The 19,805-nt window shown below is 39.9% G+C and overlaps 1 protein-coding gene across 5 annotated transcripts in view; it reads left to right on the forward strand.

Moving 5' to 3' along the window:
* Herc2 (HECT and RLD domain containing E3 ubiquitin protein ligase 2) overlaps positions 1–19,805 on the forward strand; it is a 184,226-nt gene that overhangs the window by 28,283 nt on the left and 136,138 nt on the right. For 4 of the 5 annotated variants that reach the window (XM_071608567.1, XM_071608568.1, XM_071608569.1 and 1 more), the window contains exons 5-14: positions 1,234–1,453; positions 3,982–4,082; positions 5,071–5,227; positions 7,162–7,272; positions 7,958–8,129; positions 11,049–11,222; positions 13,266–13,454; positions 14,075–14,226; positions 17,633–17,790; positions 17,879–17,992. In XM_071608567.1, the coding sequence (XP_071464668.1) occupies positions 1,234–1,453; positions 3,982–4,082; positions 5,071–5,227; positions 7,162–7,272; positions 7,958–8,129; positions 11,049–11,222; positions 13,266–13,454; positions 14,075–14,226; positions 17,633–17,790; positions 17,879–17,992 (1,548 nt within the window). Of the gene's footprint in view, positions 1–1,233; positions 1,454–3,981; positions 4,083–5,070; positions 5,228–7,161; positions 7,273–7,957; positions 8,130–11,048; positions 11,223–13,265; positions 13,455–14,074; positions 14,227–17,632; positions 17,791–17,878; positions 17,993–19,385; positions 19,463–19,805 lie in introns of those variants that run through there. The other variant, XM_071608570.1, reaches the window with a different exon arrangement.

Genomic DNA, 19,805 nt, shown 5'->3' on the forward strand with positions numbered 1-19,805 from the left:
CAGGCTCCTATTCTGGAGGGTGACTTGATGTGGGTGCTGTAAGCACAGGGGTGCTGCTTCACTTATATATCTTTCTGCTTGTCAATCTTGAATCTAGTGTGAAATTTAGAGTATTCTTCATTTGGTTTTCCAAATAACTATCAGCTCTTAGTTATTGGAGCTTTTGATGCAGAAGCTCTAGGCTTGGCATTCTACTGCTGGTGCTGTTCTGATGCCCCATGAAGCCCCATCCTGGGACTCCTGAGGAGTGGTGAGATGTGAATCTCTAATCCTTCTAAAACCTCCATTCTCATGTAGAAAGCATAATCAGGCCGTAAGCAACCTGAAAACTGATGTCTTACATCCAAGGGAAGTTAGTAGGGGTGTTGTCATTTTTGACGCTTTGAGGCCCATGATTGTTGACCTCATGCCTAATAAGTTTAGAGGTTTAAGCACATGAGAGCCCCACTCTCATCCCAGCACTGGGAGCAGTGCTGCTATAGGGGGTTGATGGGAAGTAACCAGATTTACAATTCATCCATAATTATTTATATTCTTTGACTTAGACTTAATTGAAAGACTAGAATCCTTTGAATTATTTTAATTCTGGTGATCATTTTTTAGCTCCTTAAAAATCACTCCTTAATATGAAGATTTTTCAAAATGTACTGAAGTACAGAGAATAGTCTAATGAAATATCACTTATTCATCACACACTCTGACTAGTTATTTCTTCCTCTTCTTAAATAGTTCCATAAATGTATTAACTTTTGTGAGTCACGCATGATGGGTATTTTATGGAAACGTTGTTTTTATTTTGAATTTACTTTCATAACAAGAAAATGATGGCTAGAGTTTTTCTCTGTGTAGGAAATATTCTGCTGAGGAGTTTAACTCTAGATTTGTATTAGTAACTTTTACATGATATTATGGAGCTACAGCATACCATGTAGGCTAAGAGTGGTCTGTGCTATATGTTGTATTCTTCTGTGTGATCTTGCACATGTTACTTAACCACTCTGTGTCTCAGTTTCCTAATCCACAAAATGGGTGGATTTTGTGGATTAGGAATGGTCTCTTGAGACTGTGTGTGAAGATTGCTTGAGCTAAGATTTTATACTTGTAAAGTGTTTAAAACTGTTTTGGCATATATTGTATACTTGGGTATCATTTTTCATCATAATCAATTTTTGCAGCGTTAATAACAATCGATGCACAAGTTGTTGACGTGTTTTTTCTTGCCATGTTTTCTAGATGTGAATGAACTGAAGGAATGTCTTTCTGTGCTGGTCAAAGAGCAGCAAGCCCTGGCTATCCAGTCAGCCACCACCACCCTCTCAGCCCTGAGACTTAAGCAGAGGCTGGTGATCCTGGAACGCTACTTCATTGCCTTGAACAGAACTGTTTTTCAGGAGAATGTCAAAGTTAAGTGGAAAAGCAGCAGCATTTCTTTGCCTCCTGTGGACAAAAAAAGGTAATAATAAAGTGAAGTGGTGACTGCTCACTATATAACTCAGGGTCTTTTGTTTAGGAAAGTTTAGTTTAGGGTTTTGGTATAGTCCCTTTCCTCACTGTGTGGAATTTTATCTTTGCTTTCCCTTCTCTGTGTTAGGTATATTTTGGAAGATGAATTTGCTGATTTGCTCATGGACTAACGGACCCTTTTGCATATTAGTGTCATTGTTTCAAAGACCTGTTTCTTTCAGTAATTGTTGAAGCCAGATAAAAGTTTAGATCAGCTCCAGTCTAAGGTTGAAAATGGGATCTCAATATTGTAGTTTTGGTTTAGCTTTTTTCTCCAGATTTTTAAAATTGGTGCTTTATAATTATGTCTTTTTGCTTTCTTCTGGTAATGGATAGGGAATAGTCAGAGCATGATGTTAGTGCCTAACTAGTTTAGATTCTTCATTTTTCCCCCCTTTCCTAATGTGATTTTCTTATTCTCTTATTACAAGAGATGCTTTCAGGAATATGATTTTTAATTTGTTGCTATCTGGTAATACATTAGCAGATTTCCTCGGAGGTATTAACTAGCGGCCATTAGGAGGTTTATTTTATTTTATTTATTTATTTTTTTTAGTTTTAGGTGGACACAATATCTTTATTTTACATTTATGTGGTGCTGAGGATCGAACCTAGTGCCTCGTGCATGCTGGGCGAGTGCTCTACCACTGAGCCACAACCCCAGCCCCAATTAGGAGGTTTAAATAAGGCTCTAGTAAAACTGTTTTTTCCTAAATATAGTTGCTTAACAGACTTGTTCTCAGAAGACTAGGTTGTCAGATGGGACTTATATTTCATGTGGTTAGAAGTTGGCTTTATTTGGTTGTATCAGTGACTTTTACTGTCAAGAGCACATGGAAAGTACAGGAGACAGAAGGAAGCATGGAAAACCCATGCTCACCTTGCCCTAGAGATAAGAGTGCTAACCGAGGCATATTTCTTTGATTTAAAAAACTTTAAATCCAGTTGAAATCACATTGCATGTCATATTTAGAGTATAGCTTAAGATAATCTAAGCCAAGTGACAGATAACAGTCAGTAGTGTGATTCTTCCTTTCCTTCCTAATTGGAAAGTGACATCCTGCCATGATGGCCATTAATCAGAGGTCTCTGCACATATGAGGAGCAGTAGATGCTGAGATTATCCAGGTGCCCTTGTGTGTTTATCAGATCATTATTTGTTTTGAGAATATTTTCCTGATTATGAATACAGTCTATAGTAGGAATACTACAGCCTATGTGTGTGTATGAAATACTGTACAGTAAAGGTAGAATTTGCTATTCATCATTAAGTTAATGTTATACATATGCATTTTTGTATTCTAGTTTTTTTTTCAGAATGAGTATTATGTTCTAACATTTGTGTAATTTTTTACAATATGCAGAATGAAATTATGACCTGCTAAGTGAACATATGTTTATTTACTTTAAAATATTTTTTTCGTTATAGTTGGGCACAATACCTTTATTTTATTTATTTATTTCTATGTGGTGCTGAGGATCAAACCCAGGGCCTTACACGTGCTAGGCAAGTGCTCTACCACTGAGCCACAGTCCCAGCCCCTAAGTGAACATTTATAAGTAATAAAAATTTAAAAAGATGTGAGAATGATTAGGCACAACTAACTCAGCACAATGGGGTGAAGTGGGCAGGACAAGTGTAAAATACAAATGACCAAAAGTGAGACTGGCTAGGCTGTGGGTGTTCCCTGTGTTGTTCTCTATCTGCTGTTCTCCTACTTACGTATTTATCTCTTTTTTTGAGAGGGGGTTATTGGGGATTGAACTCAGGGGCACTCAACCACTAAACCATATCCCCAGCCCTATTTTGTATTTTATTTAAACACGGAGTCTCACTGAGTTGCTTAGTGCCTTGCCATTGCTGAGGCTGGCTTTGAACTCACCATTTGCCCGTCTCAGTCTCTGGAGCCGCTGGGATTACTAGTGTGCGTCACCATGGCTGGCTGTATTTATCTCTTTATTATTTATTTATCATTGGCCTCCCCTCAGTTAGAATACTGCTCCCTGTGATTGTTTCATGAGCATTTTCCCAAGTATTTAAAATACTTGGTAGATGTCTTTTAGTTTTCTTAAAAAGAAAACATTTTAGTTGGCATGGTAGTGCACGCCTGTAATCCCAGCTTGGGAGGCTGAGGCAGGAGGGTCACGAGTTCAAAGTCAGCCTCAGCAATTTAGCAAGGCCCTAAGCATCTTAGCGAGACCCTGTCTCTAAATAAAATATTAAAAGGCTGGCAATGTGGCTCAGTGGTTGAGTGCTCCTGGGTTCAATCCCCAGACCAAAAAAAGAGAAAACATTTCCTTTACAAAGGACATTTGGTAAGAGTTTTTTAAAAAATGAAACTAAATGTTACCTATGATATGGCCATCTAAAGAAAATCATTGATCACATTGTGGTCCAAATCTTTCCATATTCTTTGTTTCAGTATTTCACATTTCTTTTACTGACCAGTTATTACATCTCCATGTGTGTATCCACAGTTCTCGACCCACAGGCAGAGGGGTGGAAGGGCTTGCCAGAGTTGGATCCCGAGCAGCACTCTCCTTTGCCTTTGCGTTCTTACGAAGGGCTTGGCGGTCAGGTATGTGTGCTCAGCATGTTCTCTTTTCTTGATATATGAGGAGATTTGGGTTCTGTGACCAGTTCTGTCCCATGTATCCTTGAGCTGATTTTGTATGTTCTCTGCTTCAGTGTCTTTTAAAACAAGAGACTTCTGAGTCTATTTGACATTTTAAGCCTATGCTTAAAAAAATAAAAAGGACTGAGTATTGTGGCACACACTAATATTACTTACTTAGGAGGCTGAGGAAGGTGGATCTCAAGTTCAAGGACAGCTTTGGCAATTGAGCAAAACCCAGTCTCAAAATAAAAAATAAAAGAACTGAGAATATAGCTCAGTGATAGAATGCCCTGGGTTCAACCCTCAGTGGCCAAAAAAAAGTTTTCATGTATATCTTGCCCCCTAATTGAACCATCACCACGGGATACCTCAGTACTGATTTATTTCTAGAAGGCTAAGAACTTAGTACAGGTTGAATACCCCTAATCAGAACATCTAAAATCTGAAACGCTCCAAAATCTGAAACTTTTTGACTATCTGACATGGTGCCACAAATGGAATGTTATGGGTCACAGTCAAGATACATTTGCACTAAACATATTGCCTTTAGGTTACATGTATAAGGCATATATAAAATATAAATGAAATTTGTGTTAAGACTTGGGTCCCATCTCCAAGATGTCTCATTACGTGTATGCAGATATTCCAAAATCTGGAAAAAATTTGAACTGTACAACACTTCTGATTCCAGGAATTTCAAATAAGGGATGTACAATCTGTTTTGCCTCCTTGATAGCCCCCAAATATACAAATGATTTTGAGACAACTGTGTTAGATTTTGGTTCATCAAATGAGTAACTTAGTAGGTGACAGTGGGCATCTTCTCACCTGAGGGTTGGGAGACTTAGCTGGAAAGTGAAGGAGCTCTGCTTTGTCAGTGTTGCCTGAGGGGTGGTCAGCCTTTCTGACTTGTGTATGTGTGTGTGTGTGTGTGTACATGTATGCCCAGGTGAAGATGCAGACCTCTGCAGTGAACTATTGCAAGAGTCCCTGGATGCCCTGAGAGCTCTTCCTGAGGCTTCACTGTTTGATGAGAGCACAGTGTCCTCCGTGTGGTTGGAGGTGGTAGAGAGAGCAACCAGGTTCCTCAGGTCTGTCGTGACGGGGTAAGTTCTTTCTTTTCATACCTTCCTCTGGGAACAATTCCAGCATGCTTGAGAATCGTTTCTTTATAGCTAACCAACCTATAGGTTGGTTTCTTACCTGTTATTTCAGCACACCCTTAGCTCTGATTCCAGGTCTTGGCTCTCAGATGTTCAGATGGCATGATTTATGATACTCTGGTTTGACTCAGGAAGTTGTCATATTGAATGGGGTGGATACTTTTGTATTTTACTATTTTTAAGGCATTTGATGATTTGTTGATTCATCATTCATAAATTGAGCACTTCTTATGTGTCTCTTGGTCATAAATAGGAAGGAGCCACTGTTCTGAGGGTTGTGTGGTACTTGGTAGGTAACATGGTAATAAAGAGCTACTCAGGATCAAAATATTTAAACTGGGTCTAGAGATGTAGCTCAGTGATAGAACACCTGTCTAGCATGTGTGGGGCCCTGGGTTTGACCTAGAAAAATAAACAAACAACAAAACAAAATGTTTAAATCTATAGTATGTTAACTTTCTGTCACCACTTGTTACTGTGGCAAAATACTTGAAGTAATCAACTTAAAAGGAAGGAAGGTTTTGTTTAAGAGGTTTCAGCCCGTCAGTTGACTGTTGCTTTGAGTGTGTAGCAATGCAGTATATATGGCAGTGGAGCCGGTGGTGGAAGAGACCTGTTTACCTCATTGTAGCTGGGAAGCAGAAAGGGGATGGGGCTAGGATCCTGATATCATAAAGGGTGTGCCCCCAATGACCTAACCTACTTTCACATAGCCTCACCTCCTAAAGTTTCCACCACTTTCCAGTAGTGCCTTGGGCCTGAGACCAAGCTTTCACAAGTGAGCCTTTGGGAGATCATCTCAGATCCAAACGGTACTGCATAGCTACTCTTGAGTTGTTTGAATATGAATCATTGTCTGTAGGGAAGACCATGAACTGTGGTCTTGGATGCTGTGTGTTTTGTAATGGTTTCTAAATAAAGCAAATGCAGGGCTGGGATTGTGGCTCAGTGGTAGAGTGTTTGCTTCCCACGCATGAGCCACTGGGTTTGATCCTCGGCACCACATAAAAACAAATAAATAAAGATATTGTGTCCAACTACAACGAAAGAGAGAGAGAGAGAGAAAGAAAGAAAGAAAGAGCATATACTCAATACAGAATTCAGTTGCAAAGATGAGTAGAGGAAAAATGAGTTCTCTTTGCAGTCTCCTCTGTGGGGTCTATGCCCTCAGGCTATGAATCTGTTTCTTGAGAGTGCTGGTGAAGGTGTTGCCACAGAAATTTAGGCTGAGGGCCCTGACATAGGCTTGGAATTAATTTCAAAAATTCCATTGTAATGTTGATATTGTAAGATCCTTCTTCCCCACTCTTGGGTGTAGGAATTTGTTATATATTACAAATATTTCTTTTGATCAGATATAAAACTAAGCATAAAAAAATTTGTGTTAATGCTTCTAATAAAATATTATCTTTAGAGGCCAGGGATTTGGCTCAGTGTTAGAGCATTTTCCTAGCATGTGAGAGGCCCTGGGTTCTGTTCCTGGCACTGCAAAAACAAAACAAACACTCATCTTTCCCACCTCTCTCTCTTTACAAGTTAATCATACATTTTAAGATCTCTGATTAAATTTGTGTAACAAATGTCAGAAACCTGATTTTAAATATCAAAAATATATCTTCTATTGGAGAGAGAATTTAATTAACATGTTGGTATGATTTTATGTTGTGCTGCTTTCTCTGATTTTCTTTTTTTTGAGAGAGAGAGAGAATATTTTAATATGTAATTTTTAGTTCTCTGCGGACACAACATCTTTGTTTGTATGTGGTGCTGAGGATCGAACCTGGGCCGCACGCATGCCAGGCGAGCGCGCTATCGCTTGAACCACATCCCCAGCCCTCTCTGATTTTCTTGTCCTGCCACTGTTGCTGTCATTTCAGAGATGTTCATGGAACTCCAGGGACCAAAGGGCCAGGAGGTGTTCCCCTGCAGGACCAGCACTTGGCCCTGGCCATCCTGCTGGAGCTGGCTGTGCAGAGAGGCACACTGAGGTGAGTGGTGATAGGCCTGAGCTATCTTAGGAGTTGCCTGAGTCTCCACACATTTCTTTCATTGTGTGGCATTTCATTGCATTGTTCCTGTAGTAAACATAGACTTGTGTCCCAGGGTCCTGTCTTCCTTCTAAATCTAAGTCCTTCTAAATGTATGTTTTCTTCCTTTTTTTTTAATACTTAGCTGTCTAGTCATCTAGGAATTATTATTTTTCCTTAGGTTTTCTTTCTTTTTTTTTTTAAATTTTATTTTCTAGTTTTAGGTGGACACAATATCTTTATTTTATTTCTATGTGGTGCAGAGAATTGAACCGAGTGCCTCACGCATGCTAGGCGAGCGCGCTACCACTTGAGCCACATCTCCAGCCCCCTTAGTTTTTCTTAAATTATTTTTATTCCATTAACTTAAGATTCTAGAAATTTCCTGTAGGAAGTACTTTGTGAATGTTGTAACTGGTTTTTTATTTCTGATCAACAGAAGGTGGATGTCTTGCATTAAAATCTTGGCATTGATTCAGTGATTTTATTGCCAAGAATTGTTTCCATGGCATTGTTTGAATTTCCTTTAATATTTAAAGCCTTTCTTTGCCTTTATTTATTTAGTTGCTGGCTTTTATTTTTAATGGGTCATGACAAAACAAGTTAACCTGTTTTTGCCTGAGAATAAATATCTTTCCTCCCTCAGCCAAATGTTGTCTGCCATCCTGTTGTTGCTTCAATTGTGGGACAGCGGGGCACAGGAAACTGATAATGAGCGGTCTGCCCAGGGCACCAGTGCTCCACTTCTGCCTTTGCTGCAGAGGTTCCAGAGCATCATCTGCAGCAAAGACATGCCACACACAGAGGGGGACACACATGTAAGTATCACAGGAAACTGTGTTTAGGTGCACCCTTCATTCTAGTTATATTAAAGACGTAGACCTTTATAAGCAAGGCCATGCCGCAGTCTGGCTGGGCACAAAATCACGAGCCACTCAAGCAGGAACAAACTTTAGTTCCAAAACTCCCTCGAACGCCACGCACACGGCCTTCTCCCGGGACACACCACACCAACCGGAAATCCCTCTTACTGCACTTCCCCAACCAATGGGCTGAGGCGGACAGCAGGGGTCTAATATCCAATTGAATGCACATCTTAACATAATCATTATCATCTCAATGGCGGCACCTTTCAACCAAAAATGCCATGCGTCATTCCTATGGCTATGGCTCTTAGCAAGGCCAGAGTGCATATCCATGGCAATAATGTGTGTCCTTGATAATGACAGTAGTGAGTCAGATGGGACAGGCATGGGAGGCCAAGTGTGTGTTACCTTGACAAGGTAGAACATCACAAAAGCTGTTGGGATTCATCCATATGGCAGTGAGTGGCCAGAGCCACCTCTGAGCTACAGGTCTTGGACTCTGCATTCTCATTTTTAGATTGTGTGATTTCATAGGAGGAATATGTCATGACATGGATCTAATGTACTTTTAGAGAGACCTTCCTCTTGCCATGTGATGCTCTGTGCCACCTGGGAATTCTAACAGCAAGAAGACCATCACCAGATAGCCCTCAACTTAATAGCTCCAGAACCATGAGCCCAAATGAACCTGTTTTCTTTTTGAAGTAGACCAATACAGCAAAATAGACTAATACAGTATCTAAAATTCACTTTCCTTCATAGTCAAGCATAGCACAGCAGCTGCTTCGCACAATCAGGCATTAACCCACATACTCTAAGGACTCAGTGGTTCTGGCTCAGCACAGAGAAATCTGCTCAGTCAACATGGTAATTTCTCTTCTGATAAAGCCAGTTATGAGTAATTACTCAGTTATGAGTAATCACCTCCCAAAGATGCCACCTCTAAACATTGTTCTCAGATTGTTTCTACCTTCTTAATGTCTCACAATGGTGATTACATTTTAACACATGAACCCTTAGGAGACTGAATCAAACCATATCCAAAACATAGCAGAAATGATAGAAGATGCAAAGAAGGCTTGTTCACGTCCAGGAAGGAGGAGTGGGTTAGTAGAGGAAAGAGGAGTGGTATAAATCCTGACACTATTTCAAAAGCAAAGCCTGAGCAATAAGTCATTATCAGCTCTTACATAGATGTTGCAGGGAGGTGCGCCTAAGGTCAGGTCTAAGGTCAGTGTGGAGAGGAGCCACAAGTCCTATTAAAAGGAGGTAGTTTAGAGCTGGGGTTGTGGATCAGAGGTAGAGTACTTGTTTAGCATGCATAAGGCACTGGGTTTGATCCACAGCACCACATAAAAACAAAATAAAAGTATTGTGTCCACCTACAACTAAAAATATATATTTCTTTTTTTTTAAAAAAAGGGAGGTTGTTCAAAATAGAAAATCTCACTTTGTCCACATCAAAGGAATCCACACATGCAATCATCTTAATTGTCCATGTTAGTTCCTGCCCAGGAGACCTAGGTGACCCTTCATCCTCTATCACATCCATTGTGCTGTTTATGGAAAAGACTTGAATCAGCAAGCACAGACTTCATTGTCAATGCAAAACCAAGTATAAAACACAAACTTGCAAATAAATATCAGAAAAGAATAGTGGAATAGTGGCTCATTTTGTTGGCCCTTCCTGTGTGTCAGGCACCATGCAAGGCACGTCATCTGAGTTGTTCCTGTGTTTAGTCCCAACTCTACATTTCACCAGTAAGGAGGCTGAGATAGTGGGGGAGTAGGTGCTGGGTCTGTTCTGGAACCCTAGAACTGCTGTTCTTTACAAGTCTATGCTGGATTTTGCATCTTTTCTGGAAAGAGTTGACTATTCCATTTTTATGTTTTGGCATGCTTTATCTATCATTTAGCACTCTTAAATGATAATACAGCTTTTCTGCTTTTGGAAGAATTAGAACTATGACTTAATTTGGAAATAAAATTAGGTTTTCCCCAGAGTGGGCAACATTTAGATTAAGGGGTTTTAAATTGTCGTTTGCTTTAATAAGGGACTTTGTTTTTAATTTTCAACACCTGGTTGAAGTACTATGTTGTTCCCATGGAACTTGTTCTGTGTTGTTCCAGGGACCCTGGGGGCAAGCATGCCTGTAGGATAGTTTGGCCATAGTTATCTGCCGCAGTCTGGCTGGGCACACAATCACGAGCCACCACACAGCTTGTAGATTCAGACAGCAACTCTTTATTCCCAAACTCACACCAGCCGTCTACAATCACGTTCTGGGGAAATCCACGTTCTCTGCCCAAATCCACATCCACTGGGCTTCTATCTCCCAAAAAATACTGTCTGAATCTCGTGAGAACTCAAGGGGAACTCAGGCAGCAGGATACGCCCTATTCCCAGTAGGAATAATCTTAAACCTTAAACCTGGAACCTAAACTGGGAACGCCCTAAACCCGATTATCTTAAACCGGGAACACCCTAATCCGCCTGGTCCTTGAGCAAGGTCACCTACATTCAATGTCACTGCAAAATGTCAGCAACATGGGGTACGCTGGCAAGGAAATTGTCATACCTACTTGGCTAATGGCTCCCAGCAGTTATCCATGTAGAGTCTGCACATAGGCTTCAATTACATTTGATGCAATAAATATATAGATGCATAGTCAGTGTTGTGTGCATTTATATAGTAATAAGTGAATGGATATGTAGTATAACTATCATCATCATTTAATGGCTAAAATGAGCAGATTTTATAGATAATGCATAATCATAAGCACCAACATAAAAACAGTGATTAGAGGCTAATTGTGTTACTTTACTTTTTTCCACCATTTCTGAATGTTTGTTTACTTTTTGTTATTTAGCTTTTATCTGGCCCTCTGAGCCCCAATGAAAGTTTCCTGAGGTATCTCACTCTTCCTCAAGATAACGAGCTTGCTATTGATTTACGACAAACAGCAGTTGTTGTCATGGCTCATTTAGACCGCCTGGCTACACCCTGTATGCCTCCTCTGTGCAGCTCTCCTACATCTCATAAGGTATGTGCTAGAGCAATATTTACTTATTTTTTGCAATGTTGGGGATTGAACCCAGGGCCTTGAATATGCTAGGCAGACATTCTGCCACAGAGCTATACCCTCACCCTCTGGAGCAATATTAGTAGCACTCTCATATTCTCATTCTTTGCATGTGTAAGGCTTACTTTTTCTGGTATTGGCAATAAGAGCTGGCTTACAGTTTTTAAATGTTTTTACAGTTCAAGTATTGTCACTGATACCATAGTGATTGATGGGCAAGCTGAGGTGCACGAGGCTTCTGAACCCAAACTAGGGTCCCAAGAGCTCACCTTTTATCCACATGGCCACAGACCTTCCTGCTTGGTGAAGGAATTTCTGCCCAAAGTTAGTCTTTTTTTGTGGTGGTGAGATTGAACGTAGGACATTGCGTATGCTAAGTATGCATTCTACCACTGGGCTATATTTCTAGCTCAGAGCCTTTTTTGTACACTCTGAACATGGGCTCTTAGTATGCAGTGATGGTTATTGTACAATTATGATGTAGTTATATTTTATATATGATATATGTAATAGTGATAGTGGTAGTAGTGATCTGCATGTGTGGAGAGTACCTGGGGAATGCCAGCCCACCAGGGACCTCACACATACAATCATAAAAGATTGAAACAGTCTTCCCCCATGGTATCCATTAGAAAACCAATGTTTGGAATGGAAATGAATATTGTCAGGGTCACATAGTGATCTTAGTTTTGAATCCAGATTTCTCTAGCCTTTTATTTTTAATATGAATAAGAGTTATTTTATTTTATAGTTATATTTAAAAAATAAGTAATGTAATTACATGGTCCAAAAGTCAAAATTATATGCAAAGAGATACATACTGTTACTTTATTGCCCTCTGTTTACCCAGTGTCCCTCCTGGTTGTTTTCACTTTTCTAATTTCCTCTGTAGCCTTTTGTTGTTCTCTGGAATGACCCTATTAATGGTAGCGTGCTAGAGTTATTCTGTGTCTATTTTTCTCACTAAATATATATGTTAGAGAGTGTTCTGTATTAATAAGCAGAGCTTATTTTTTAATTTTTTAAAACTAGCTTAGTATGTCATGTATGGATGTATCCATCTCTCTTCCTTTTTAATGTAGTCTCCTGTTGGTGTATTATTGGGTCATTGCTAAAATTTTGCTACCCAAATACTGTCGCAGTAACCTGCCTAGTACATGTGTTTCTCCATCTGTGCACACGTGTGCACCCGTCCATGTGTGCCAGTGGGATGACTTGTTGTGTGCTCGGCATCTCTAGATTGCTCCCATACAGTTTGGTCTCTTTCAGCTCCACCCATAAGGGTAGTTACCTCCCAGCCTTGTGTTTGGGCTTTTGAGTTTTTTCCTGTTATGGCGCAAAATGGTAACCTAATGTGGTTTGAGCATTTTAAACTACTTTGAAGGGCTGCTAATACTACTTTTTATTTTTAAAATTTTTTTTGGTAGTTGTGTATGGCAGCATACCTTTATTTTACTTTTATGCTGTGCTAAGATCGAACCCAGTGCCTCACACATGCTAGGCAAGCATTCTGCCACTGAGCTACAGCCTCAACCTAGCTGATACTACTTTTTAATGGGCTTTGTTAAAATGAAACATTATGGAAAAAATAGCCTGTTTATTTGTTTTATTTTACCTGTTAACTTAGGTAATGTGGAATATTCTGAGTTACTTTGATTTTTTTTTTTTAAATTTTTTCTTGTTGGTTGTTCAAAACATTACATAGTTCTTGATATATCATATTTCACACTTTGATTCAAGTGGGTTATGAACTCCCATTTTTACCCCGTATACAGATTGCAGAATCATATCTGTTACACATCCATTGATTTACATGTTGCCATACTAGTGTCTGGTGTATTCTGCTGCCTTTCCTATCCTCTACTATCATTTTGATGTTTTGAATCAGCTTCCTTTCTTTCTTTCACTTGCTTTGTTTTTAGCTTGTAAAATATCAGTGTTATTCCTTGACATTTTTTTTTTTTTGCTATAAAGGAAATGTTTATTTACTCTTTTATCTTACAGGGATCATTACAGGAGGTCATAGGCTGGGGTTTAATAGGATGGAAATACTATGCCAATGTGATTGGTCCAATACAATGTGAAGGTCTTGCCAACTTGGGAGTCACGCAGATTGCTTGTGCAGAGAAGCGCTTCCTGATCCTGTCGCGCAATGGCCGTGTCTACACGCAAGCCTACAACAGTGACACACTGGTGGGTGTTGTGGATGCTGTGGCTGCAAGCTTTCCTAGGTGGGCGGGATCTCTGCTACAGACACTACATGCTCTAGCTTTCTTCCACATCACTGATAAGCATCTGTTCTGTATGTTATTAATCATATTTAATAATCTCAGAGTTAATCATTATTGTCAAGGATTTGAGTTGTTAAGATCAGGAACTCCTTACAGAGAAACCCACTGTTAGATACCTATTTATAAACCAAATTTTTATATGTAAGCCCATTTGACTCTGGGGCCAGGAAGGTAACAGAAGAGGGAGTTTGGGCTTTATGGGAATGGTGGCATCTTGGGGACATGTGCATTCTCCTTAAAGGAAGGTACTTCCCCTCTTGAGCTGTGTGTTCCTGTTGCTCAGGGACAACCTGTACTACCTGGCACTAGTACTAGTCATGTCAAGGACCACTTGGAAGTTGTCTGCCTTCTTTTGGTTCATGGTGGGTTGGGTGGGACTTGAGAACCAGACTGCAATTTCTGGAGTCTTACAGTCTTTCAATTAGAGAACCCGTTGGTTCAGCATATACATGATTGGGGATAGTCATTCTGTTTTCATTATCTTTCAACTTAATACTAATATTCTTATTTTTACCATTTTAGGCCCCACAATTGGTCCAGGGTCTCGCTTCCAGAAACATTGTAAAAATTGCTGCTCATTCTGATGGTCACCACTACCTGGCTTTGGCTGCCACTGGAGAGGTGTACTCCTGGGGCTGTGGGGATGGTGGACGGCTAGGCCACGGGGACACTGTGTATGTACAGCTTATTCCTGTATGGGTGATTTGTTCATTGTTTTACTTTATGGTACTTACAGTTTACCTGTTCTCTTGTGTGGCTATATCCAAAATAGGATGGAAAAATGGAATATGACTGGGTGTGTTCCAGCTGCCCCAACATGTAGGGCTCAGATAGAGAGGGGTGCTGTGATATGTCTTCCTTTAATGACTCCTTTAGGAGCTTTGCCCAGGAGTGGAGGATGATGGAATCAGCCGTCTTGCTTGTTCTCCCAGATGAAGTAATGGCCAGCAGTTGCACCCATACCTTATTTTCTGAAGCAAATCTCATGTGTTGTCCCTTCATTCAAAAATATTTTATCTGTAACCAGCCAGTAAGGCCCTCCCCTTCCCTTGAACCATAGCATTGTTTTCATAGATACAAATATCAACAGTTTCTTGTTATTACCTTTTTGATGGAAGCTTTTGATTACTGTGAGAGAATAGAAATAAAACAGAGTGCTTGTTATAAATGTCTATTTATAAAAATGGAGAGGCCTGCCAGTTTCCATGGAGTGATAGACACTCATACTTTGCTGTTGTAAGTGGAGCCTGGCAGGAAGGACTTTGGCATTAGGCGAAATTGAAGCTCATAAGTGTGTTGATGTGATTAAGCACACTTCATGTGGTTAGAGCCATGAGTAGGAAGTGGGCAAGCGCACCATTGGGAACAATGCAATCCTGACTAAAGAGACCAGAGGGCATATAACCTGTTCACATTGCAGGGTGGGGATGTGGGACCATTGCTCATAAAATCTGGGAAGAATCTCAATCCTTAAGAAAAGTAGGATACATGTAGTACATTATTCATGCAGAGTTAAAAAATATCCCAAATGTGATAGTCATTAAGGGACTCAAACAAATGTGGCAAAACTATAATGAAAACCAAAGTAACAGAATTCTTTTTGTCAGACTGGAGAAGGTGGGATTGGCATGGGCACATGAGACTTAAGAGGCTCTGAAGTAGAGGATGGGAAGTATGGGTGATTTGTTCACTGTTTTACTTTATGGTACTTACAGTTTACTAAGTACAAAATATTTCTTAAGAAAATCATTCTTAACTGATACTAAGTGCTAGAATGAGTAACTTGTCTCTTGTTCTAGGAGTTTAGGGAAGGAAAAAGATCAGTACAGGTTGCAGGAGTTAGAAATTTTGGGGGGGAGTTAAACTTAAGCTAAACAAGAAGGGAGAGGTTATATCCAGCAGAGTCATGGCTGTCCCTCTCTGACCCAGTGTCTCTAGTGGGTCATAAAGCAAGTAAACCATGTCTTTTGAGAGGCTAAAGTGGGTTTGTATAGATTTTCAATAAAATAGGAAATATTCTGGATTGTAAGCATAGGGCATTTTGAAAATGTCAAGATTTCTTTAATTAGTAAGACTTTTCTCTGCTGATTCTTACTTTATTGTACTTTCTGATATAGATGGAGTGAACCCTGCTGGCTTCATTCTGTCAACATGTATTTAACAAATATATATAAATCTCAGCCACCTTTTTGAGGTTTACATGCAATCAGATGAATCAGTTTGAAAGATATGATTGAATGGGTTTTGTCCAATGCAAGCAGTTGGGGAACCACCAGAGTCAAAATACAGTGTGTTTTTGTTGGTTCTGAGGCTTTCTTTGTACTCTTTGCAGATCCTTGCTCCTCATCTCCAGCTCCTGGCAACCTCTGATTTTCCCTTTGTTATTATTATTTTGTTTCTTCAAGTATTAACAGTATGTAAGATTTTGATTTTTGGCTGCTACTTTTTTTTGTGGTGCTGAGGAGTGAACCCAGGGCCTTGTGCGTATGAGGCAAACACTCTACCAACTGAGCTACATCCCCAGCCCCTGATTTTGGCTTCTTTAAGTTAGCATAGTTTTTTTTATTTTTGAGGGGCAGGAGGGGGGGATACTAGGGATTGAACTCAGGGACATTCGACCATTGAGCCATATCCTGAGATCTATTTTGTATTTTATTTAGAGACAGGGTCTCACTGAGTTGATTAGTGCCTCACTTTTGCTGAGCCTGACTTTGAACTCTTGATCCTCTGGCCTCAACCTCCCAAGCCAAGCTACTGGGATTACAGGTGTGCACCACCATGCCCAGTTTAGCACAGTGTTTTAAAATCCAGCCATGTTCTTGGGTGTATTGTTTTGATTATGATCTGTTGCTGATGAAGGACTATGGTTTGAGACATTGTAAATAAAGCTTCCATGGATTTTATTGTACAAGCCTTATCTATTTATTTATTCTGTGGTACTGGGGATTGAATTTAGCACTTCATACATGCTAGGCAAGTGTTCTACCACTGAGGTACATCCTCAGCCCTTTTTATTTTATTTTGAGACGGAGTCTTGCTCAGTTGCTGAGGCTGTCTTCAAACTTGTGATCCTGCTGCCTCCGCCTCCTGAGTAGCTGGGATTACAAGTGTGTCCCACTGCACCTAGCTGTAAAAGACTAATAGACACTGTTTTTGATATTCTGCTGGATACCTTAGTTTGTGTTGTGTTCCAGTTTAGCAAGAGTGTTGGCAATGTAATGTTTGAATTCTCTCTACTTAGTTATTTGTAAGATCTGTGATAGTCTATTCTTTTTTTAAAAAATTTTTAAATTTTTGAGATAGTCGACTATTTTTTTTTTTTTTTGTGGGGGTGGGGGGGTGGCATACCAGGGATTGAACTCAGGCTCTTGACCACTGAGCCACATTCCCAGTCTTATTTTGTATTTTATTTAGAGACAGGTTCTCACTGAGTTGCTTAACACCTTACTTTTGCTGAGGCTGGTTTTGAACTCAAGATCCTTCTGCCTCAGTCACTCGAGCCACTGGGATTATAGGCTCATAGGTGTGCGCTACCGTTCCTAGCTTAATAATCTGTTCTATTATTATTATTATTTTTTTTAGTATTTTTAGCTGGTGATGGACCTTTATTGTATTTATTTATGTGTGGTGTTGAGAATTGAACTCAGTGCCTCAGACATGCTAGGCAAGTGCTCTACCCCTGAGCTGCAACCCCACCCCGATAGTCTATTCTTTTCTTAGAAATATACAAAATTTAAGTTTATTTTAAAATTAAATATATTCACTTATTTGTCCAGGTGTAGTAGATTTATTATTGAGTCATTGTCTTCTGCATGGGGTCAGCAGAATTTCTGAACACTTATACTTCAACATTTTGGCCGATAGTCTATTCTTTTTTTTAATTTTTTTAATCTTTATTTTATTTGTTTTTATTTTTATGTTGTGCCAGGGATTGAACCCAGTGCCTCACGCATGCTATGTGAGCGCTCTACCACTGAGCCACAAACCTGGCCCCTAGTCTGTTCTTGATAGTGAACTTTCTTTGCTAACACTAAAAAGTGCTTAGAAGGGAATTCATATTTGTTCTGTTCCTCCCCACAGGCCTCTGGAGGAGCCTAAGGTGATCTCTGCTTTCTCTGGAAAGCAGGCTGGGAAACATGTGGTGCATATCGCTTGTGGAAGTACTTACAGTGCAGCCATCACTGCTGAGGGGGAGTTGTACACCTGGGGTCGTGGGAACTACGGCCGGCTGGGCCATGGTATGTCTCCTTTGTGAGAACATGAGCAAGTGGTAGAAGGTTGCCTCATCTGAGACGACTTAAGTAACACATTTACATCTGTTTGAAGGTTCCAGTGAAGACGAGGCCATTCCAATGCTGGTAGCTGGACTTAAAGGACTGAAGGTCATTGATGTTGCATGTGGGAGTGGGGATGCTCAAACCCTGGCTGTGACTGAGAATGGTAGGTAGAGCTCGTATTACCCTGGGCAGATTCTCAAGGATGCTGATGGCTCTTGCCCGGAGGAGGGACATTTGGAGTAGAGTGACCCTCACAAAGCGGTTTTGCCCTGTTTACCTTTAGATGGGTGTGGGTCTCAGTGGCCTCAGTGAAGAAGCCCATGAAGTTCTAGGACTTTGGCTTATCCAAAGCCAGCCAGTTCATTAGGGGCCACTTGTTCTTCCTTGGGTATTTTAGTTTTTAACTAAGAATCAGAATTAAGTGGAATAATTGATTTTCTTAATTGTGTCTGTTAATATATTCTCTGATGTTCAGCCATGCTTGATTCCTTGTGACAAATCCTGCTCAGTCTTTGTGTATTGTATAGTCTGATACCACATTGTTTCCTTGTTTTTAATTATTCTTTTGTGCTTGTTAAGAGTGTATTCATTTTCTATTTTTTGGTACCAGGGATTGAACCCAAGGGTGCTTAACCACTGAACAACATCCCCAGCCCTTTTAAAATATTTTTTTTAGAGACAGGTCTCACTGAGTTGCTTAGGGCCTTGCTAAGTTGCTGAGGCTGGCTTTGAACTCTCAATCCTCTTGCGTTAGCCTCCTGAGCCACTGTGCCTGGCTATTTATCAGGTTTGATGTTTTGAATCACTTTGTTTTTTAAGGTTTGTATCTGTCTGTCAATATTATGTCAGTCTGTCTTCAATTATCATTGGGGAATATGTCTGTTAGAATCAGCTGGGGAATCTCTCAGCCTGCTCTTTCCTACAGAGTTGGAACCACACATTGAGAATTGACTTCTGGGAATTTCTTTGGTGAATGATCAAAGATCATTTTAGGCAATTTCATATCCACATAGGTCCTACTACTGTTGATGGAACAACAGTGCAATCATCTTACTTTTGCTACTGTAAGTCCTAGAGAAGGATGATCTCATCTGTCATCTGAAAGGTTCTTTCTGGCATGAAGCTTTTGATTTGATATTTCATTGTTGTTTTTAAATGTCCATTGTTGAGTGAGTAATACTTTACAGAACTTCTGACCAGGAAATATTTATTTATTTATTTGAAATAGGTTTTAGGTATATTGCCCAGACTGGCCTTGCACTTCTGGGCTCAAGCAGTTTTCCTGCCTCAGCTTCCTACATATCTGAAACTACAGGCTTGGGCCACCATGTGCAGCTAGGAAATATTTTCTTATGTAGCTATGTTAGGATATTGTCCTTGGTATTCTTTGTATAAAATTGCTGTGTTAAGAAAACTTTATGATTATAATGTTGATGTTGAATAAATTGCCATGAATAGGACTTGTGGATTTGTCTGTCTCACTCTGATATTTCTTTAATGCAAATCTTTTAAGGAAATGTCCTGGTCTACACCATATTTTGAGAGACTAGTACAGTAGAAGCATCCTGCCCTGTGCGGTCTGGTCTGAGGATGGCTTCACCAAAAAACATTGGTGAAAGTGGGGAATTGCCAGGTGGGCTGCATAAACAGCAGAATTTTAGCCAATGTGTATAAAAGTGTATATACTCTGCGATCTTTGTGTGTACATCTGCTGAGTTTCTTTCATGGCCATCTAATAGTTTACCATCTGCTGTTTTCAGTTTAGATCAAGGGTTGGCCTGTTTTTGCAAATAGAGTTGTTTTGGAACATAGCCAAATCAGATCGCTTATGTGTTGCCTGCAATTGCTTTCCTGTGACAATGGCACAATTGGGTCATTGTGACAAAGACTACCATCCATAAAGGCTAAAAATGCTTACCAATATTTCAGAAAATATTTGTTGATCTTAGGTATAGTTTATTTGAAATAGAATGGGG

The sequence above is a fragment of the Marmota flaviventris genome, chromosome 2, assembly GCF_047511675.1.
Source record: "Marmota flaviventris isolate mMarFla1 chromosome 2, mMarFla1.hap1, whole genome shotgun sequence".
NCBI classification, from domain to species: Eukaryota; Metazoa; Chordata; class Mammalia; order Rodentia; family Sciuridae; genus Marmota; species Marmota flaviventris.